At 36.1% G+C, this 24559-nt stretch overlaps 1 protein-coding gene across 5 annotated transcripts in view; it reads right to left on the reverse strand.

Moving 5' to 3' along the window:
* LOC123691272 (paxillin) overlaps positions 1-24559 on the reverse strand; it is a 44220-nt gene that overhangs the window by 15483 nt on the left and 4178 nt on the right. Inside the window, exon 1 of one of the 5 annotated variants that reach the window (XM_045635575.1) lies at positions 21275-21717. The exons of 1 other annotated variant lie outside the window; for it this stretch is intronic. In XM_045635575.1, coding sequence (XP_045491531.1) covers positions 21275-21362 — 88 coding nt within the window. In that variant the 5' untranslated portion in view covers positions 21363-21717. Of the gene's footprint in view, positions 1-262; positions 473-3006; positions 3312-21274; positions 21718-24559 lie in introns of those variants that run through there. 3 more of the 5 variants (XM_045635573.1, XM_045635574.1, XM_045635577.1) reach the window with 3 other exon arrangements.

Below are 24559 nucleotides of genomic sequence, written 5' to 3' on the forward strand. Positions count from 1 at the left end.
TTAAAAAACTTGTTTTTCGGGAGTTCAACGTTCCAAAAACACCATCGCACCCGAATGTTATTTTTACAACTACAAGAAATTTGAGCAATAAACGGATCTTATCGGTCAGCGGTTTCAATGCTTACATTGATGCAACAAGTGGCTCTTAAAAGATGCTGTTAAAACGCTATAGATTGTGTCACAAAAAGCACAGACGAACACAGTTATCCTTTGTCCGTAAATAGGTTAACAGAGAAAGGGCTATAATAAACAGAAAGGTTACCCAATCCTTCGCACGCCTCGAAAACTTCTGCATAATCCGTTTGCGGTTCTAAATTTGCATGTGTTTTTAATATTTTCCCGTACACATCGTCATTTACTGAGTAATGCGCTCTTGACATTTTCACTTAGGAAATAACGCGTAACGTTCACTTATTATCGTATAGCTGTTGTATGTAAACAAATGTATCGCGCGGGCCGTATTAACGGATATATCCTTTAACAAAAAACGCGAGTGACTCTCATATAGCCTAATGCGGTACTGATTCACCACCTTCGAGCGCCGACCGCAAAAATCGCTTAGAACACATTGTTCACATAAATGTATGGAATACCGCGACACCTCGAGCTTAAAGTCGCTTAAATTAATCCAACTAACTGTTAGACGATAATGCGATTTTGTTGTCTGATTTGCGGACTTTCAAGTTCGGAGAAGACTTCGAAGGTATCAAAGGAATATAAAGGACACTTATAGGAAAACCTTCTTGTTCTAAGTTTTTTTTTCTTTTACGTTACTGGCTGACAACTTTCAATTTTTAAAATACAAAAAAAAGAAATTGAAAGCGCTTAAATCGCTCTATAACGCTAGTCCATGAATGGACGCGCTGACGCCGCTTTGATAATGAGGAGGCGTCATCGGATGACGCTTGCCTCGCGGAATTCGTCTTGTGCACACAGGCTTTTTTTTCTATTTACAATGCAAGGGAAATATTTTTAGTACAATGTAAAATAGAATTATTTTAATAAACTATCAATTTCCTGTAAATTGTTGGTATAAAACTAAGTATGGTTGTGACCGTGAATCTTAAATTGGCGCGAGATCTGTGGCCAGCTGATTCAATTTTTATACACAAATTACATCCAGGCATGAAATAGACTATGAAAAGACAAAAACCTGAAAATATGATAGTTTATCAGTAAAGGGTGCCAAAATGCAGAGATCGTCGAGTAGAAGAGGGATCGTTTCATTCGTTGATAATTTTCTAGGGGATTTCCTATAGCTTAATGACACTTTGAAAGAAGTCATAAATCGGACCTTCACAACAAGAGTAACAAGAACATAGTGATGAGCGTAAGTAAAAGGTAGATAATGCGTTGCTATTCAGAAAAAATGCCCCTGCTTATATTTCACGAGCAGAATATCTCATCGTATAATTTGCGCTCTAATATAATTATGATATAGATTTCATGTCCTCAAACATATACAAAAAATATTCTAAAAGCGACGTAGACTCCACGTTGCTTTTTCATACGAAAGTAAATTATGGCTTAAAACTATCCCGGGCTGAAGATTATCAAAAATATGATCAAAAAAAAAATACGAAAATACATCCTAAAAGTTATAAATAATTAGATTTGCGAGAGCTTTTATTCCAAGGTCTTTAAATAATTTTATTAAAAGAACTTGGAATTATTTTAAATAATTTTAACGTGGAAGCTAAAATAACTCCGCAAAATATTAGCAACCGTTAATTAAATGTAGGTAGGTACTTTGTGTAAGTACAGACTGTACGGGTATTGCAGTCGATATTGACTTGGGAGTGGAGGTGTACCTATACCATTACTGCAACCACAACCCATCCGGGATGATAATAACTAATACCACACCTTAAAAATAAGTTTTTGATAGCTGTTTTTATACAAGTTATTTATTTTTATTTTTTGTAATCTTTTAAAGAAACAATATTCGACCTCAATATTTTTTCAATACAATAAACAATTTCTTATGGAGATCTTTATTGGAATAACATTAAAAAAATTTAGTTAATAAACACATTGAGCGTCTTCAGGGAAGGGCGAGGGCTTCTACCCTAACATTACTATGATAAATCCTTACTATTCTTGCAAATAAAATAAATGCGAAAGTGTGTTTGTTTGTTTGTATTTCTTGCACTACGGAAGCTACATAATAAATGGGGTATTTCTTACAGCAGTAAAGCCGAGGGGGAAAAAGTTAGTAAATGCAAAAGTTTGTTTGTTTGTGTCTTTTTTTTACGCCGCTATAATATGATTTTTTGTATCTGGAGATAGTTATAAGGCTAGAGAGATATAGGTTATTTTTTACCGCGGTAAAACATCTTATACCCACGAGAAATTCCTCTATGAGCGAAAAACAAGTAAGTACATAAATACATTGTAAATTGTAAATATTCCTAAATTATATCACGGTAGCAAAACATTCAAGCGTGCATACGGAACCGCAAGGTTATCTGCAAATTGACACTGCCTTCATCAAGAAATGTTTAAATATAAATTGTAATGCTTCTAATTTTAGACAATGATCACGCCTTTAATTTTATCTATTATTTGCTTTGTGCCATGTAGCATACAACAATACGAGGTTCATTATGAAATAATAACGTTTTTGCAAAGCGTGATCATGAATGAGCACATTCGTATGTTAATTTAAATGTATAGTATCAAGTGAGATGAGATGACTACAATAGATTGTTATCTTATATCCTCGGCAAGTCAACTTGCAGTCTTTATGTGTTGTTGTCACTTCAATATAAGCAATTGTACCAACTTAATCATACTGTAAAATAGGAATTACATTTAGATCATTATAGACGTTCATAAAATCTTAAGTAATCGTGAAAGTGATTAAGAAACCGAACTCATAAGTTGGTATTGAGCGAAGTTTGTTTACAGCGACTCCCGAAACGCTCCAACAACGAATCTGATATAGCACAAGGTCGTTCAATAAAAGCATGTGAATCATTCGCACGTCACTCCCGTTCTACTCACCTAGATATGAGCTGAAGTCGTTGAAGTACTTCCTCCATTCGTTCGGGCTCAGCTCTGGGGGGTAGGAGGGTCCCCTTTCGGCACTGTACTTCCGCTCGAGCACGGGGGAGAACGAGACCGATTTGGGGGAAGCGGAACGCGTACGCACGGAAGCCATCCCTCACAGGTGGACTATATAAGACGCGACGAGGTGAATACGTCGACAGTCGTATATCGACTGCGGCTGAGGATTGACTGGTTATTTCGGTCTGCGACTCTATGGGTTATCGGCGAGCGATGCCGGATGATAGTGCGGTCACACTGCTGAGCTGGCGACGATACGCATGCTATTCCCGTCAGGTTGTTGCTTTTCGACGCTCTATTTCATAACACTGTCAACTCGCATCATCAACCTGTCCACGTTGATTTCATCAATCGAAATCAGGTCAAAACTAATTGCGAAATTATCGTTCCAAAATCGTATGCATTAGCGCATTTCATTGACTTTTGTTTCACCTACGATTTAAATAGTACTTCTTCGTGAATAAACTAACAACTTATTATTGAATAGACTAAATCTCAACCTAGCTATACTTATTTTCATTTCAAAAACAAGAGCATCAAGAGAGCAAGTTAATTAAAACCCTACACAAGCAAATTGCACAGACAAGCCGGACAATAGAGTGCTAATTCAAACGATTTCCTGTTTACACGTGAATACCTGCGTACACAACGTTACATAAGCTATGGAATACATAATAGCGCTGGTTCTACGCTAACGTCGTCTGTGGGCGGGCGTCGCCCTACGACCAAACATCACATGGTCTTGGCACACGTAATTAACCTGTTTCGAGTGAAGCGAGTATATATTTTAGTTACGTTTTATTTAAATATACAACACGTGTCTCATTAATCATTATGTTGCTAATTTCCTATTGTTGGACAAAACAATAGTTAGTTTCGTTTTTATTATTTTTTACAAGGGCGGATTTATTCTGGTGGGTTTTTAAGGTTTTTATAAGTTATCTTTCAAAGAATAATCCTTAAAGATTTTCAAAATGTTGGATAAGATCACTCAAAAAACAGAAAACTAAAGATGGAAACTGACGATGTGTTTAATCTTTATAAAAAAATATCCAACATTTTCTTAAGAAAATGCCTTAGCAACAACCATACTGTTTTATGCTTACAGATGTGTATACGCCGTTCTACCTGTCTTTCTATAGAAGAACCCTAATATTAATATCATTAGCGCGATTTTAAAAGGCAATATTACAATTAAATCAGCTTTTTATGGCAGACATTATGTCGTAGGTGCCCTAGAGTGGGAGGAATAAATGAAGACCACTCATGTTCAAGTGATTATATTGTATATTGTATAACATTGGCCGTGAGGAAGTTACGTGAAACTTTATTAATAGTAGAATATTTAAAATATTATAATACGAAATTTTAAAGGTTGCTACGGCCTATGTGTATAATATGAGCTAGTATATCTGTAGCACAGTTTAAAGTTACCACAGCTACAGCTACGCAAGTTCTTCTTAGAGCTAGCGCGCAAGAGCAACTTTAGTCTCCGCAACTATTTTGTCTCTCCCATCAACTCTATGGGCTAGTAAGAGAGTGCGCGCACGTAGCGACGCTACTGCCTATAGAGTTGATGGGAGAGACAAAATAGTTGCGGAGACAAAAGTTGCTCTTGCGCGCTGGCTCTTATTACTTTCTTGGAGTAAGTAATTTGCACATTAAAGCGATGAATGTGTAAAATCTGAATGTCTAAATAAAAAAAGAAATGAATAAAAATCATGAAAGTTCATGGTAGGAACCAAACTTGTAAGTGAGGTTTCAGTAGAACTTACTTTCTGCTTGACTATAGAAATAGTTTGAACCTGATAGGCAACTGCTTCAGTATCTTTATAAAAGAACTATGTAGGTATATCGATAAACTGGTGTCTAGACTACCTATTTATTAAATTACAATAAATTAGTTTATCGGTTGACTTTACGGTTAAACTTATTACACTCTACGTCGTCTCCAGTTAGGGGTAAGTCGGAGGTTTAAAATCTTTAGCTCATAACCTCGATAATATGACAAAAATAAACATCAATTAGTCGGTAAGAAGTTACAGTTATAGTATATATATACAACACATTAAATAGTAATAGAGTAAATGCAGATGTTATTACTGGCACAGAAAAACATGTATAATGAAGGAAGAATGAAGGTATAATGTAAGAGACGAACAAATAATTGTTCACATATTACATTAACTGTACAAGAATATAATTGCACGCGTTATTAAGGCCAAACAAAGATAATTCTTACGTATATCACATGGAAAATAATTACATATATGTACTTATAATATAGCTGTTTGTTTTGCTATCTCACTCGTGTCGCAAGTACAATTATGTGTGCAAGTGTGCACTTACATTGGTCTCCTAACCGCATTCCCACTTATTCTTACTTTCTTTAATGTATCTTCTATTTGTATTATTTTCTATACTTATAAATAATTACTATAAGTATATGCTATTGAAGATGTTGTGAGAACAAAGGGTTACACTATACATAATATATCGAATGCTCCAAAATCGTGTGCCAATTTTAATAATTGGTTAACAATAGGAAATGCATCTATTTATAGCTTCTATAGTCATTACCAAGTTAAAATATCGTAATATTACGTTAGTTTTCGAATTTTAATATTATGCTCTTTATCTGCAAGACATAATGAGCCGGGCAGTTACATATTATAAATTATAAGAACGTAGTTTTACTTTCTTTAAACCACAACATAAATCACTATATAATAATATTTAGTCACTTTAGGAAGCTAGTTGTAATTTGTAAACTATTTTAGCAAGTAGAGCTGTTTAAAAATGTTATCGCAACATTAAACAGCCATGAATTAGGTATGTATATGAATAATACATTAATCTGTCAATGTATATAGATAATCGGTGCATGTTAAATTTTCGCACCATAGCGAGAAGGCCGTTGCAGACATACCGGTAGTATTCAATATGTACCTATAGTCAATGAACATGACAAGTTATGTACAATTTTAGTTAAACATTATTACTATAATGTTAACAACTCTACATGTGACGAGTGACGACATATGGTAGAAAAAACTCAACATATTATATGCAATATTATATTGGACTAGCCGCCCAGTCTATATTTTGTTGAGACTGAATATCAACAAAACAGCCTATATTTCGTCCTAAATAATAATAATTAGTGCAAGGATCATTTAAATCGGTCGAGTACTTTTGAAGCCTATTCAATACAAACGAAACAATAAAACTACCTACAAATATTTGATCCTCTTTATATTAGTGTACACTGTAGTGTGTAGATTAAGGTATTGTAACGTTGCACGTAGTCTTTCTAATCTTTTAGTTATTAACTTATTAATTGAGAGTCGAGAGACTAGATAGAAACAATATACGATTGAATGTTACATTGATATTATATTACTGTTAAACTATGGTTTTGTGACTATGTAATGTAAATGATATGAGTTGCATTTGTTACGACAATTGTTGTCTGTAAATTTTATACAACAACTAAATCCTGACATGATTTTGTATGTAGCTACGCTTATACAATACTTATACAATACAAAAAACAACATCCACAATTTATTAGCAACGTTTATTAGTCATTAATGACGCGTACTAAAGTTTCATAATGAACGAATCTTTATTTAATTTGGCAAATTAACGCTGGCCATTTCGCTTTATCTCCAAATTATGACATGCTCGTATCTTATTATACATACATACTTAGGTAGGTAAAATCGTAAATTTTGGTAATAACTTTTTCTCAGACAATATAATATTTATATCAATAATTATGGATTACCATCAGATACTTAACACAAAAGGCCAAACGCTCTATAAATATCGCAACTTCAAAACACAACAGGCTCACGTAAATCCCCTTTGCATGTAAACATTTGACCTCTTTTCCCTACAAGTGTTGAAAGTTGCGAATGCCAACACTTCCCTTGGTATTTACGCTACGTCCTAATTTTGTTTACAACCGCGTAATCGAGGCGTCCCGTGGCGCCAAGCACATTCAATGCCTTTTTATTATCAGTCGACATTTGAGGGACGACATCAAACGTTGCTTACATAAAGACCCAATGAAGCAATCAAAACTCTCAAATCTCAAAGTAAAAAACTAACACCAATGTTCCTATAAAAAGCTTACAATCTAGACGGGAATAGGTCAAGAGGGTTGGCAATGTGGACCAACAAGATTTTAACTGATCGCGAAATATTTTTTCCGAGCAACATTTCGCGCGCTTTTCACTCGTTCCAAATACAATTTCCACAAAAGGACGTATCCAGCTCGCAGTGTGGCCACGCTAACGAACACAAATTGCCCAATTCGTTTCACATCTATCAAACCGGCCGTTGCCAATCGTTTCAGATTGACCGCGACAACACTCACATTCGATACACTTCATTCTATTTCCGATCCGAATTTCAAAAATATGTTTTATCTACGAACGTACTGGCACTTTCGAACGTGAACACATTTTGGCTCGAAATTTGAGTTGCCACTTACGAACGCGATAAAGTAAGAACGCAATGCATACAAAGTAGGCAGTGTATACAAAGCTTTAAATTATTCTCGTGAGGTAATTAAAATGTCCAAAAGACACAACGCGCGCGGAGACGTTACCGATTGGCTGTCGAGGCTGCAACTGACGAGGCTCGGACGCTGAATCTAGGCGCACCATTCTGTGGGTCGCCGTGATCTCCGATACATTGTGGCAGCTAATGGGGCCGTGTGGGCGATAATCGTATCGGCAACTAGTAAGTCCCGGGAAGGTCATGGACTAGCGGATCTCGGAGCAGTTCTGCGAAGGCCGGGAATGGCAATACGGGACGCGGCCGGTGCCTGTGTTGATACCGTTTCGTTTCCTATTGGCAATGGGAAAAAATCTATACACTGATGAAAGAAACAGTAAAGCATTATCATTATTTTAACGATCACACACATCGCAACCGGTCCTTACTGTATAACATTGAAAAGTGTATAAATAAAGAATTACCTACCATAAGTGTAAATTTCTTTATGATGCACAACTCTACATTGCTCATAAAGGCTTATTTTCCATAAGAGATTATAAAGGGCTTATCCAAAACGCGAAACAAAGGCCTCAAATGACAATGACGAAAACTAAAGCGTAGCGAATCGTGGTCACTGCCGCTCCCTGGCCAACAGAGCGTTAAGACAAATGGTACCTATTAAATAGCATACGACATTCGTAATTATATACTCTGTGGAATTCAAACGCGAGTCCATTGTGACCGCACATGATCATTTTAAATAATATAATTGCTTGATCGATATCTCAAGACTCAAGAGCAATCAAGTAACTATATTATGAGTTATGATTTATGAACAATTAAAAAAAAAATAAAAATCGGCTTGATGTCACTTTTCCATAGATATGTTAATGAACTCCTGAATATTTTGACGCCATTAAAAATAATATTTGAAATATTTTGCAATGTTAGGGATATTTTAGATAATTTCACAATATTTGTTGTAACCGCTATCAGACTGTGGAATTCTCTGCCTGTGGACGTTAGACGAGCTTCCTCTATAAAATCTTTTAAAACTCTTTTATATAAGCACCTCTCCAATTTAGCATATCCTTCTACTTAATATTATGTATTTTATCCTTTCCTATTATTAATTTATATATTTTATGTATTCTATCTTCTATAATCTATATTATTATTTTATTTATTATATCAGCCACCCGCGTAACATGTACGATTCTTCTTTATCTCTTACCTTGGGCAGTCTGGAAGAGATCGCTAGTAAGCGATAAGGCCGCCTTATGTACCTACCTTTTGATGTACCTTTGTATAATTTTAAATATTACTTGGTGTGGTATATTAAATTGATAAATAAATAAATAAATAAATAAATATGGAAGTGGAACTCTGCATAGAATAATATAAAGGTATAGGTCCATTTCTTCCTAACATATTTAGTGTCCCAAAAATCGGAAAAGCGTAGGTAGGTAATATGGTGTACTAATTATAGCATTCAATTAAAACAAGGTTAACACAGTGATTGGCGGGTAACGACAAAATGTAATTAATAGATACGAAGACTAAAACCGTGGGCGACTCCATTTTTGGTAAGCTTCGCGTTTGAACATAAATATTGCCGCCATCATCATTATGAACAATGACCTATCACAAAACATATATGGAGATATAAATCAGATCAAAAGAAGCTAGATAAATGTACTCTAAGCTTAAAGCATAGTACAGGATGTAATCTATTCTTAATTACTAATATGTTTGAAATTACGCATGCTTAGTGCTTTCTTAAGATTGAACGAAAGAATTCGGTATAAAGTCCTGTATTTTTTCCATAAGTGTGAGAAAATAAAAATTATTTATATGGACATGTTTTAATAGGTCAGTTAAAACGCTATAAAATGTTACAATTACAAATAAACTAACAGACAATCACCTTTATATAAAGTATCATCATCATTAAAAAGCACTATAAACTTGTAGAGCAGAGACGCGCATAAAATTAATGAACGTTATTGTTAAAACCAATTTAAAATTATCTTTTCAGGGAAAGGGTAAAAGCATACAACAATAAAACTTACGCATTAAGATATCAACGTCACCAAAAACGTTTAAAAACCTGTATTATTTTTCTCTATAATACGGAATTTTGATATATATAAATTTATATTTATAAATTTATATAGAGATTGATTTTTATTAAGCTATTGCATAGCATCTATCGCGGGCCTCGAGCGCGGGGACCGAATCCAGAAATTCCGTAACGAAAAAACCTCACGCTCCCCACGGGGACGGGCGGAGGTGTGGCTTGAACACATACTATGCAATAGCTTTACCGCGGCAGTCCCCGAGTGCCACACGTCTTTTTTTTTATATTCTTTAATATTTTATTCTGTGCTTCATTTGATATTTAGTATTATTATTTTTGTATAAAAGTAGTTAATTTTAAATTAAAAATACAGCATAGTAAATAATAAACACCACACGTAGGCCTATTGAATGTATGTAATATGTATGTTCTTCATTTAAAAAAGTTTCAAAAACGGTTTAATATAATTATGTAAATAGATTTAATATGTTTGTGTGAAATTGGTTAATTAGTTTTATTAATTACAAGTCTTCACAAAAATCTCTAAGTGAAAGATATTTAATTATCTTCTTCTTATATCATCATATATATATAAAAATCAATGCCACTTTTCGTTGTAATTCCATAACTCGAGAACGGCTGAACCGATTTCGATAATTCTTTTTTTATTATATTCCTTGAAGTACGAGGATGGTTCTTATGTAGAGAAAACGTAAACATGTACCAGGGGCGAAGCCGGGGCGGACCGCTAGTTTATAATAAAAAACATTGCCATTTTATTAATCCGAAAAATAATTTCGTAAAAATATCGATACATGCATTTCAGAAAATAACAACACTAATAACAATTATTAATTGCTGCTAATTTCCTCTCACCTTGATAGATGTTAGCAACATTAATCATGGATCTATAGTTTGATACCATCCGATTTTGGTTTGTTTACTGAGGTTTACTTTGAGTTTTAGCTATAATAGTTTTTGTATTAGTTTTTGTACACTTTAATAAATTTTTAATCTCTTACGGTGTATTTAGACAAAACGAGCGAATGCTCGTTCTAACCCCACTATGTCGAATTCTGGCGTAGAGCATTCTTAGTCCGTTCCAAAAGATTCTATGCAATGTTCTAATACTGAACAACACTGAATACAAGTTTTCGCTTACACTAAAAGATCACGAAAGAATGTTCTTGCTCTAGCTCTAGCTCTATGTTCGTTTGGTCTAAATGCACCGTAATTGGAATATTCTTCACTTAGAACGCTTTTTTATACCTTGACTTCTCTTATTTTTTTCTTTACATAAAACGTCTGGTTTAGTATCCACTTGCGTTTAAAATGTCATTGCATATAAAAAAAGATTTCCAAAACCTAACCATAAATGAAAATTCCTACCTGCCATTTTCTCCGACTGCAACATTAAAATTATTAATCTGGACTATTTCAATCGAACATTCCTCTTGAAAACTGTTATAACACTGAACGTACGTTCCAGACTATTTAGGATCACTATGAATCCACACACCGCATGTTTTGTTTATTGCCATACTAAAACTGACGGTCAATGTTCAATATTTTCATCCACTTATGAGACTATTAATACGATATTAATTTTTTTCTTTCAATAAGACTAAACAGACAGACAGGTAAAACTTCTTTCCATAGGATAAGGTAGAAAAATAGATGCATGGTTCACCTGTTTTTCTGGTAAATGGTACACCGAGAACCATTACAAAGAGTAAATACTTGGCCCTTAGGCATAGGTGCACAAATTTTCCCAGTTTTTCCACCTTGCACTGCACTGGTCAATGCACTTTTGACATCGCGGGATGCGTCTGATATCGATCCGTTTATGCGGTTTCTAATTAGCTATACTTTATTGCATGTAAACATATACAAAAACCTCCATTCATATGTATATAAATACTGCGGTATTGGAAAAATTTATAAGGTTGTTAAAAAATTTAATGTTTGAGTACAGCGCCATCTGGTCGAAAAGTATTACACTAAGAACGTATGTGGAACACGGAGCAGCTGTTCCGTGATGTGGAAACGTGCCGCGCTGTCAATTTTAGTCTGTGAAAGGTTTATAAGATGGCGCTGAAGTTTGAAGTATTATAAAGCCTCATCGTATTCATCGTAAATTTTTACCACGAATACGAGGAAACACTGTCGATTATGAGCTAGCGCGCAAGGGCAACTTTTGTCTCCGCAACTATTTTGTCTCTCCCATCAACTCTATGGGGAGTTGCGTCGCTACATGCGCGCACTTTCTTACTAGCCCATAGAGTTGATAGGAGAGACAAAATAGTTGCGGAGACAAAAGTTGCTCTTGCGCGCTAGCCCTAAGGGTGATGTTAAAAGTTGGGTGAGAAAGTTGATGGAAATATTGTTTAAATTTTGTCGCTCCTCGGAAGACATTTTTTTTAATTGTCGAGGAAGGCTTTACATTAGGTACGTCACATCACGTAATACGACCAATGGGAGCGGAGCTTCAATGGAAAAAAAAATAAAAAATAATCCAAAATCCCCGCAGACGAATTGGCGTGGATAAGCTATACGAAGTTTAATAGCATTTATAACGAAGTACAAGAAGTTAGGTTTATTATACATAATACTTACAAACCATTTAGCCATTTACATCCTGCATGATTATTTAAAAATAGTCGTATAGTGTTGAAAAATGACAGAGTGGGCTTTTAAGAACTAATAATGTCCGAGACAGAAATAAAAGAAAATGATACAGTGGTTGGCATGGGCCAGTGCTTTAATGAGGCCATTCACCGATTTGTTGAGAAAATGAAGTATTTTCAGAAAAAGATACAGTAGCACTTATAATGATTTCTATTTTAATCCGTTAATAAGTTCCGTGAATGTTTATTTTCAAATAGGATTACTGCTTTGCAATGTTGAGTACTTTTTCAGCGTGTACAAGTACAGACAGCATATCAATTGTTTGATTTAATAAAATGAAAACTTCTATAGCCACGTTGAACAGTTTTTTGTAGGACGCATTCTTATGGGTATACAATTTGCAACAACATTAATGGATATTATTGTAATGTTATTAAATTTCAAATTTTAAACCTTAAACTGGGATTTAAAAAATTTCAATACTAGCAATCCCGACTTCACATTTTCTTTTATCTACTTACATCAAACCTAGTACATTTGTATCACTATCCCATTAGCGCCCAGACATTCAACATACATATATCTAATAACTACCTACATAATATATTTTACAATATCTATTTTATCCTCGCATTTAGCAAATTATAGTCTCATAATATTTATAGGCACGTCAAGCGACAATAGCCGCTAGAAGATCAAAGACTACCTGAATGTATTGTGTAGGCGAAATATATTCAAGATTTATATGCCACATTAGTAATTGTCTTTAGGGTTGGCAAATATCTAAAATATCCTTAGAAAATAATGATTTAAAAAATCGAGTTACTGAATGTAAGCTAATTTATGAAAGAAAATCATGTAGTTTTTCAAGATTTGACATGGACGCGTGCGTATGTGCGTCAATTAAAATAAATGTATTTAATATTTAAAAATATTAAATACCGATACCTGGTTATTAGGAGTGATTAAAAATAAATAATTTGATTCGTGATTTTATCAAGTAATTACTGTAATATATTTTTTTTTTATTATGAAGTGATTAGTGCCAAGTGAGTGCCAACCCTGTATATTATTAATTTCATACGAGATACGGGCGAGGCTACCTTCAAACTTGTCACAATTCACAACAAACGAGAAAGCCTTTTCGTGTTTAATGTTCCATTGTGACGCAGTAAATCCTATTAAAAAACTATTTTTATTACTTTATACATTATTATTTTACAATTAATATCACTAAATGGTTTTTAATACATATTTGGCTATCGTGAGAAATTTTTAAGATGCCCACACACGAGGTCATGTCAAGTTATAAATTTTTTGATATTTTTGGTGACATCCCTTTTTTTTTTTTTTTTTTTTTTTTTTTTAACGTTGGGAAATGCATTTACGCATCCCCCTCTACAGTTTTACTGCACGAGGGGGTATGTGGGACTCGCATGAAGCCATACCCACTAAAACCCAACGGTGGCCACCGTTCATCTTCGGCGACAGGGGTTAACAGCCAGGCCTTGTACCCCCGCCGCCTACGTGGTGAGTGTCGCAACTGGGCGACTCGCCCAAGCCCCTAGTTTGGCAATAGGCGACGGTATCGCATAATGATAATGCCGCCCTATTGCCGGGCTATCCACCCTCTGTCGCAGGGGGGGCCGGTTTACTTGCAGCGAGCATATCTGTAGTATGCTCGTCTCTACGTAAACCTCCCCCTGTGCTTAGTTGTTAGCTCTTGTTTCAGGGCAGACGTTGGACATACTGACGCCTACGTCTACCAGGTCTACGTCGACGCAGAGGATCCGCCGCTGGGTCATTTTCCCGGGCCCTCTCTGCATCTTCTTTCGCCTTCATTATGGTTTCGCAAAAGGCTGCGACCATACCCCATTTCGCGTCATCGGCGACCATCATCTTCACAAGGTCATGCAGGGTTAGCTCGTTGTTCGCTCCCAGCAAGCCCTCGAGAGGCCTTCTTTCGGATGTCCAAGCTGGACACTCGACCAACGTATGTAGGGCCGTGTCTAGTTGGCTGCTGCAGTGGTGGCAAGAGGGGGCCGGTTCGCGTCCAATCCTATGGAGGTAGCTGCCGAAGCATCCATGCCCCGACAGGATCTGCACAAGTCGGTAGCTGAGTGCCCCCCACCCTCTCTCTACCCACTCTCTTAGCACCGGGCTTATCGCGCTGAGAGTCCAGGCCCCCACACACGATGAGTTGAGTTCCCGACTCCATTCTCGGAACACCGCGTCTCGAGCTTCCTGCTTCCAGGCATCGAGCGTTTCGGAGGTCAGCTCTAAGCCCCTCCCTCTTGCTTCCGCTCTACGCCAGTAAACATCCGCCAGGGCGGCCGCTTCGAGGTGCCAGGGTGCAGTACCGGCTATAACACACACCGCATCATACGAAACAGTGCGATACGCCCTTGCAACCCTTATGGCTATCACTCGCTGCGACCGCCTCAGCACGATGGTATTGCGCGTTAAAAGCTTGTCCGCCCATACCGGGCACCCGTACAGCGCCTGTGAGCGCACAACTCCAGCAAAGAGTCGGCGACATGCTCCGCTCGGCCCTGCAATATTCGGCATAATGCGGCAGAGAGCCGCTGCCGTGGTGCTGAGCTTTGTAGCCAGTGCCGAAAAGTGAGCTTGGAATGTCCATCGCGGATCGAGTACCACACCGAGGTATTTCAGCCTGGACCCAATCCGGATGGGCACCCCACTCACCACAATATCTTCCCCGTTTGGTGGAGCCCTCCGATGACCGTGAAACCATATAGCCTCCGATTTCTCGAGTGCTACTTTTAGCCCTAGACTTTTGATTTTGGCGACCACCTGTGCCACCCCAGCCGTAGCTCGTAGTCGCGCCTCCCTATAGTCTCGGCCAGTAGACACGACTAGAGTATCATCGGCGTAACAGATGGCGCTAACGCCTTGCGGCAGCACTCCTCGAAGGACGTGGTTGTATCCGATGTTCCACAGAAGAGGCCCCAAAACAGAACCCTGCGGAACACCGCATGCAACCCTATGACTACCCCAGCCGTGTTGCCCGGGAAAGATAATTTTGCGTCCACCAAGATATGAACGGATGATGCGTCGGAGATAGAGCGGTAGATGATGTTGAGCAAGACCGTCCAGGATTTTGACCCAGGGCAAGGTGTTAAACGCATTGGAGATATCCAAAGATACTGCCAATGCAACCCCACCCTGGGGAACACACTCTTCACTTATATCTCGCAGGCGGGCTATGGCGTCTACTGTACTCCGCCTACGCCTAAAGCCATATTGGGCTTCATCAAGGTCCGGTCCTGTTTGCGCCAGATGGTTTTGGATACGGCTGGAAATGATACGCTCAAAGAGCTTGCCAGCTTCGTCTAACAGAACAATTGGCCTATAGGCTGATGGTGAATCGGCCGGTTTGCCGCTCTTTTTTAGTAGAACAAGTCGACCCACCTTCCATCGTTCTGGGAACCTTCCGTTCTTAAAACATTCTGTCAGTAGTTCGCAGAATCGTTGGGCCAATCCTTGTGAGAGGGCGAGTGACCACACTCTTCCATGCACGCCATCGGGCCCCGGGGCGGTAGATTTCCTTTTCAGGCGTTGTACCGCCACATCTAATTCAGTTAGGGACACGTCCGGTTGGTGACATCCCTAGGTGTAATTGATTTGTAAACAGTAAACGAACAAGGAAAAGCTTTAATTAAGTTAGGTCATCTGATAGGCGATTCTACTTGTAATATTTTTTTCCATTACTACTGAGTAGTTAGGTAATTTTAATTATATATTTTAAATGGTCTATGTCGGTACACATTTTTAAAGTTAATGGAAGTAGACCTGACTTCCTTTCAATCCATCAATTGTAATTTGTTTCGAGCATCGTAAACTAACTTTTATAGTCTTTTGAAAAAGGGAAACCATTTCCAGACAATCCAACTTCATGGGTATTCACCGAATTAACCAAACCAACTTCCCAACCTTACTATTTTGGTTATTCATTGAAACACGAGCCAATTACCGTGCAGCCATGCACTCAGCACTCGTTACCCTCGCTGCACACTGCAAGGTGACATAAATCACGATATAATTACATAACCTACACTATAGGGACACCATATAGGGTATAACCACGTATAACCTTCCGAACCGGTGACTGAGTCTCCGGTGATACACATCCATTGTGATACTAATTTGGTATACAAGACATGTGCATTCATTAAGGAATGAATGATGTGCCGTGTGCGTAAGAGAAGTTATGAATTAGATGTAGGTACACTAATAATAATTAATGATCGATATGTAAGTCTCTATGAGCTATTTAAACCTTCGAACCTAGTTATTCAATACACACATTTAAAGAAATACATATATAAACCCACACAATAAATACACTAGTAAGTATTAGATTGTTTTTAAATTGGTTCTCCTACATAATTATGTACTTACTTCCTACCTGAACATCACCGAAGTACTCTTAGATTAATATACATAGACAATAATATGTATAATGTAATCTTCTACTTATATTGTGATTTGTGACTAGCTTTTCGCCCGCAGCTTCGCCCGCTTTGTCGAAATCTTATAAATTATATATGTACATACTAAAACCTTCTTTGAGAATCACTCTATCTATTTAAAAAAAAACCGCATCAAAATCCGTTGCGTAGTCCGTTGCCTCTTTTTTATTCTATATAGTGATATACATATAACCTCCTCGATTCTTATCTTACACACAAGAATCCTAAAAACTCTAAGTACATATATAATGCATTGCAGCATGTAATCGCATTTAAATACAGTATTAGCATGAATATAATAATTATAATTAATTCAAAGACACGATGTTATGGTTCTATGAATGATGTCAACTAAAATAATAGCTCTGTGATAATAATGTTAAATAAATAAGAATGATGTTTTTATGTTTCGATATCCATTCATTAACTACTCGTCCACTAACTGGAAATTTAAATTAAAACCTAATTTAAACCTGGAAATTTAAATTTAGACTAACCTTAAATTAGTGGATATAAAAATAAACTATTAATTAAACCTAGGTTCGATCCCCAAATCCCAATAAGACCTTTCTATAAATAACTTTTGATTTCATGGGCCGATGATGATCGATTGATTGATTGATTTGTATATTAGTTTGAGACAATAGTCTTATGTTCTTATAATTCACGCTGTTCTTACATAACAATAAATTAACACAGACATTGACCGTGAACTCATTTCACATTTAATTATTATTTTTAAATTAATAAAAGAGCCGATAAATTCGGACATTGAATTGGAAATTTATAGTATGCCTACATAATAAAATATTTTTGCTTTTAACTGCTTAACATGTAAATCTACACAAACAGAAAATATACTAAGAAGCTATATTTAAATGCCAAATTCCTCTTTACTCTATAATACACTATGGATTATACAATCCCAACGACAGCCTTGTGTATGAAAAAAATAAAAAATACCATTAAAATGACATTATTAATTCGTATATTCGTAATATTTTATGCACAGCTACTACAACAGCACATATATCAGCCGACCTCGCAAAGGTCAGCTCGTAATGAAATTGAGTCAAGTTTATTCTCGTCACAGTTCAATGGGAACTGGTTTCCCTTTACGAAATATTGTTAATTAACCGACTTCAAAAAAAAGGAGGAGGATTTTTTTTTTTTTTTTTTTATGTATGTACACCGATTACTCCGAGGTTTCTGAACCGATTTACGTGATTCTTTTTTTGTTCGATGCAGGATGGTGTCGAATTGGTCCCATAAAAATTTTATTCAGCTAGGCCCAGTAGTTTTTATTTTATGAGCATTTTTGTCTGTACTCGATGACTTAATTGGAATGTAGCAAGTAACTTTGATTCACTTCCCGGTAACCGATTGAGCTGAAATTTTGTATAAGTGTGTAAATTGGATAGCGATGAAACATTATCATGACATAGAGCTGATTTGATGATGGAATCGGAAGGTGGCCATAGGAACTCAGTAATATATTGACTCAACTTTATCGAGTTTGGGCTCGTTTGATTCGTGTTGAAAATTACACTAAAAAGTATTAAATAAAATTAACTGCGTTAAAAACAACCGACTTCAAAAACGGAAAAGTAAAAAATAAAAAAGATTTGATATTATTAATTACTACATATTATTTAGATGTGCTATTTATTAAATAGGTTTGAAGTCGGTTTTAGCACTTAGTATTAAGCCCGTGCACCGACATCAAACCTATTTAATAAATAGCACATCTAAATAATATGTAGTAATTAATAATATCAAATCTTTTTTATTTTTTACTTTTCCGTTTTTGAAGTCGGTTGTTTTTAACGCAGTTAATTTTTTTACCGTATCACGTTCTGCCAACATCTCTCTATATGTACTATTTATGTGCTATGAATTCTAAAACGACAAAACACGAATTCCACTAGATTACATAATACAGTGTGTGAGCGTTTTGTTGTTAGCTCGTATATTTATGCCTAATTATTGCCTAATAGAATATAAAAGAAAGAATACAATATTAATTCGAAATGAAAACTCAACAACCCAGCACACACGCCACAACCAGAGTGAAAAATTACGAACATACAAGTTTAGAACTTTCTTTCTAATGAAATTTTAGAATGATTTACCCGTATACAGAAAAAAGAATAACATAATTTAGCATCAAAAAGCCGTCATTATGATACCAATTTCACACTCATATAGTTAATGAAGGAAAATATAACGACGCGACACCACAAAGCTGATAACCATAGCCATAATTTACGTAACAGAGCGTGCCAAACTCGTATACAAATTAAAATAATATAATATACATATAGATTACAGATTAAAATATTTGGCGCAGTCGTTAAAAATAACATTACATTATGTTGTATTTCGAAAGAAGCTTCACGCCTATGGTTCAATAATCAAGGATATATTTTAAACCTTACTTCGAAATTATTCTTCTCAGTAATGAATCAGATATAGGATTTACACACCTTTTACAAAGTAACCGAATGTTCCTAGAAGCGTTACAGAGACAAAACCACAGAATCATAACATATGGTGGCCATCCTTGAATTGACATTGACTCATATTTGTTTGCGGTAACCTCGCAAGTAACAGATGTAAGTAATTTATTGTGATTTATAAAAAATCACTTGTTTATGCCTTAATAAGATTCCACTTTGACATTGCAGTGATGAAACGTAAAATGTAGACTCATTTGGAGAAGAAATTAGTTCAGGATAAACATTGCATTTCGTAGGAGTAAGACTCAGTACCGGAGGAATATCAGATCGGAAATCGAAGTTCCTAAAATTTCTTAGATCCCATTATTGAAGAAAAAAATATTACCTCTTGCGAACATTACAACGATATAGGAAGGAATTTCTGTAGAAATTAGATGCAATTGTGAAAAAAATTGGACTATCAAAGTCAGTAATATCAAAGACACAAAACGGCTTTTAAAAACTAAACTAACCATTATAAGTGAATTCTTGGCTACTGCCTCAGTTAATCAATGCCTGAAGATAAACACGATCAAACCAGCTTATCTCATAGTTTGAAATAATTTACTATGTATATTTACTGACGCTTTGAAGATTTACGATCTACCGTAAGATTTATTTTAGATCTGACTATCGATAAGCTAGATTTTTCAATTTACACACCTGCTTTTGATTGGCTACTTTCTGTAAATTGCAGGAATGAATTTATAAACATAGCACGAGAGACATACATAAACACCGTCTCCCGTAGTGGGGTAGGTATGGGGCATTATTCTTAAAACAAGACAAGACGCACATAAACAGATGCTAAATAAATATACTATATAGCCCATAAAATAGTAAAATACAAATATAAAGCCCCATAGACATATAAAAGGCCGTAAATAAAACGCGAAGGTAACAGAAAAATAAAACCATTCCACCCACGAGACCTTCCCGGAATAGTCACCGTAATACGAGCAAAGAAAGAAATCGCGGTTAGCTTGCTCTAATGGCGCCAAATTAACGCGGCCTAAAAGTCTAAAACAATCTGTGGGAAACAGCGCATTTCTTTCAATCTAGAAAGGCCCGTGTTATCATTAATTACTGCCAATTAGGACAGATTTAGATTTAGCAATATCTTTTATCTTCACTAGGTCAATAAAAAAGACACAATAAGTACGTACATATATCTAAAATTTCCAATGAAATGATTACATACTGGAAATTTTCTTGTCCCCTTTTTTGGGGTTTCACGGTGACACTTAATGTAAGTGATACTGTCAATTTTAAGGGTTATATTCATTATAATTAAGGGCACACGTTGCACACACGGATGGAGCCAATTTAACAGATGTTGTACGTACCTATTAATCTGTTATCCTATGCTACACAATTAAATACAGCACGAAAACAATGAGCTATTGACGTAATCCTTATCATGTCTCTGATCGTAATACATATTTCATTTAGTTTTGAATTATTTTTATTTAGTTAATAGGTAGGTAGGTAACATGTTTTTTTCCAATTCAATTATAGGTAACTTAACATAATCTGAAGTTTTTACGATGTTATCAATTGAATTTAAATATGTAAGTCTACGATTAGAATTATACTTCTATTCATAGAATGCGTAATTAAAATCTATTTAAATAAAAAACATCACATGACAAATAAATATGTATTACAAAACGACTCAACGTACAAGTTAAAACATCTAAAATTAAAAGAGTTGGCAACGTTCACGAGGTTCACAAAAGAGAACGCCACAATCTATTCCGACATCACAAAAGTAAATAGACTAACCGTAACCATCATTCAATGGATAGTCAGTGGATACAGTGCACCGGCACACCTTATAAAAATAAATACACCGGATGGATATACGAAACCCCGAGTGAATGCGATCATTTGTAACGAAAACACGTACAGCTGTGATGCACTCGATAGTAAACAAACAACTACACAAATATTTAATCAATCGATTTAAAGTTATTAAATAAATAATAGTTACTCACAGCCCGGCGATATTCCGTTCTCCTTCATAGCGCAGCGGAATGGATAATAAGTGCCTGGCAGCACCTTGCCGTACATTGTCCTATCCATCTTCGGCCAATCGAGAAACCGTTTTTGAAAATTATGCCACCCACTTGTACGACACTACGGTTAACGCGCCATAATCACAACCTACACCAATATGATAAACAGCATCCAAGTATCACGATACGCACGACAATTAATTATCAATTAGGATCAGCTGATAACATGTTTGGTACAACATGTGCATCGAATATGAATTCACTGAATGTAATTGCCAAAACGAATGGTCATATCTCTACATCGAGGTCCGTTTCATTGATCGTAGATAAGCGCTGATAAGTGATAAGACAATGTCAAAAGGACGAGGTCGCGTTGCTCGTGCGAGTAGAGTATTCGTCAACGCGTCCCAGTCACAACTAAAACATCATACATCGTTGAATGAGTTTGCCGGCGCGAGCGCACGCCACTTCAGCCACGCCGGCTGGATCAGATATAAGTTACACGGTAGTCATTCAAGCAATGAATAACATATGATACTACTTAACAAATAATGATCGAGCGCTTTGTTATATCACCGTTTTAGATCAGGAATTATCTCATAAATGTGTGTGTCACGCCCATTTAATTTATGACAAAAATCAATGTAGCTATACGTAGCTAATTAAAATAACATTAATATGACGCTAGGACGTAATTAACAACATTTACGATGGGGCATTGATGTGGATCGTAGATCAAAACATTCAAGCTTTCTTCTTAATGAACGTCGTAAAACCGTGAAGTGATCAAGTGAGAGTAACGAACGGAAATGTGGCGACTCTTGCGTATGTAACACCGGATGCGCCGAAATTCGGTGGCAAATACTAACAGGCTGGTCATAAAATTATATCCAAACGTCTTCGAGTCGAAGAACGACAAATAGTACTCGCACATGAAACATCCATTCAAATTTCACTTACGTGACTAGACTAAGTTTACTGCCTGTACTAGGCAATAAACTTAAAGATTTGCCCGCAAGTGAAAACAACAATCATTAATTAGTTAAGCTTCTTAGTACAGAGAGAGTGTGTCGTCTTAATTTAGGTTAAGGATTGTAATAAGACAGACGAAATGTCACACGCGCTAAATATGCCCTCAACGTTGGGAAACTTTAAGATGTGACAGGAACGAGAAGCTAAATTAGAATTTATCGCTAGGGAATGCGTGATTGACTGCTTCCAAGACTTCGAACAAATAATCTCATGATACTTAATACCATCAAACGTAAAGCTTAAGGGATATTTATGATTTACGAAAGTAATACGAAGAACGTATGTGATTTAACAATCTTCGAGATCTGTGGAACGTTCTAGAAAACTGACTTATGAATGCAATTAGCACTTTACGATCTATCCGCTTTAGAGGCAAACCATTGTTCCTGATGTTAGCGAGGGCTCTAATAAGGAAGTCAATATTTGTTCTAGTCTCAAACCCGGCGCTAGCACAACCCACTTATATAACCAACAGGTCTATGTAGCACGTGCAAATATACCTTTGAAAAGTAGTCATCACCGCAGTTAACTGTGGACTGTATGCTCATTGCCGTAGATAAATCGTAACGTGAGAACGTGCTATGTAATATTGAATAACCAGAATAAACATAACAGCAGCCCACAGATGTTTGCTGTTTTAAACTTATTGAATATCTCAATTGATTAATTAAATTGCCGTGTTAAAGGGAAGGCATGCAAGATTGCATTCCTTTCTACATTTAGTTCAACATAGATTAGCTATAATAACTATGCCAATTTAAGAGCACAGATACACGTTATAATCTAGTAATCTCACAAGGCTGTCGACTTGACCTGGATTTTCCTTTATAGCGCCTTTAATTACACCGTGTATAGATAGTCCCCACGTGGTATCATAATTGTATGATAATAAATTCCGCGAGTGATCTCATATTGGCATACACGCCACTTTGCTGATCAATTTACAGAACATACAATCCCACCAAAAACATTTACATGTAAAATGTTGCCAAGACGAACCCATATGACTCGCACTGTCAAAAAGTTATCAGATCTCATGTAGAGCCAAGCTTCTAACACTACACGCCCTAACTCTACAAGGCCTAACTTCACAAACTCTTCACCTTAGTCAAAATATATGGCTTGGCCGTTCGTTACTACAAGAACTATTGTATAACACAAAAGTAATGAACAGTGAATTAATTTTTCACCTTACGCCGATGTGAATGTAGCGAAATGGCCAAGCCACATATTTTGACTAAGGTGAAGAGTTTGTGAAGTTAGGCCTTGTAGAGTTAGGGCGTGTAGTGTTAGAAGCTTGGCTCTACATGAGATCTGATAACTTTTTGACAGTGCGAGTCATATGGGTTCGTCTTGGCAACATTTTACATGTAAATGTTTTTGGTGGGATTTCATTTCTTTTTGTAAGTTGTTTGTAACAACATTTTATATGTCGATTAAAGTTTTAATTTTTTTTTAACAAGGAGTACCTATACATATATATATCTAGGGGAACCAAGTTTTAGATTATTAGATTAGACCTCTAGCGTCATCAAAATTTTATTTAAAATTAGAGGTCTCATACAAACTCCCATCCCCTAGTTTAAGGGGTTGGGGGATGAAAGTTACAAGTTTTATAATTTTTTTGTTGTTTGTGGGCTAATACTAGCTTACATACAAAATTTCAGCTTTCTAGGGCATTAGGAAATACCTTAAGAATTTTGATGATCATCAGTGAGTCAGTGACGAAATTAGCGTTTTTTAGATATAAATAAAATCTGAAGTATTAAAGCTAATGTAATTAAAACTTAATATGTTCAATAAGTCCGCTATTTACAATATATCCCGAAAATTTTGTTGATCTAGCATAATCCAAACCCAAGTTATGAGGGTTCAAAAAAACGTCGAAGCGCTTCGAGAAAAGGTAGGTAGTGCCCGTGCGCTTCGCTTGTTCGCTTGGCTCGTCGTCTTGGCGGGGGCACTACCGTGCCCCCAGATATCGTCTTGAGTCTAGACTTGAATAGTAAACATTGAATCTGTGCCAACGCTAAAAATCAGTGTGATATGTTTTTTTTTCTGATCGTACCGCGAATGTACCGTTCGTACCCTTTATGAATGTTTCGTTTACTTTCAATTTGCATTAAATTACAATTTATGTTATATAGTATGTGCTGCATAGCGAATGTTTTGTATTAAACGTTGCCAGTATAATGACAAAGTATAATAATAAATACTACGATATAATTCCTAGTG

The sequence above is a fragment of the Colias croceus genome, chromosome 4, assembly GCF_905220415.1.
Source record: "Colias croceus chromosome 4, ilColCroc2.1".
NCBI classification, from domain to species: domain Eukaryota; kingdom Metazoa; phylum Arthropoda; class Insecta; order Lepidoptera; family Pieridae; genus Colias; species Colias croceus.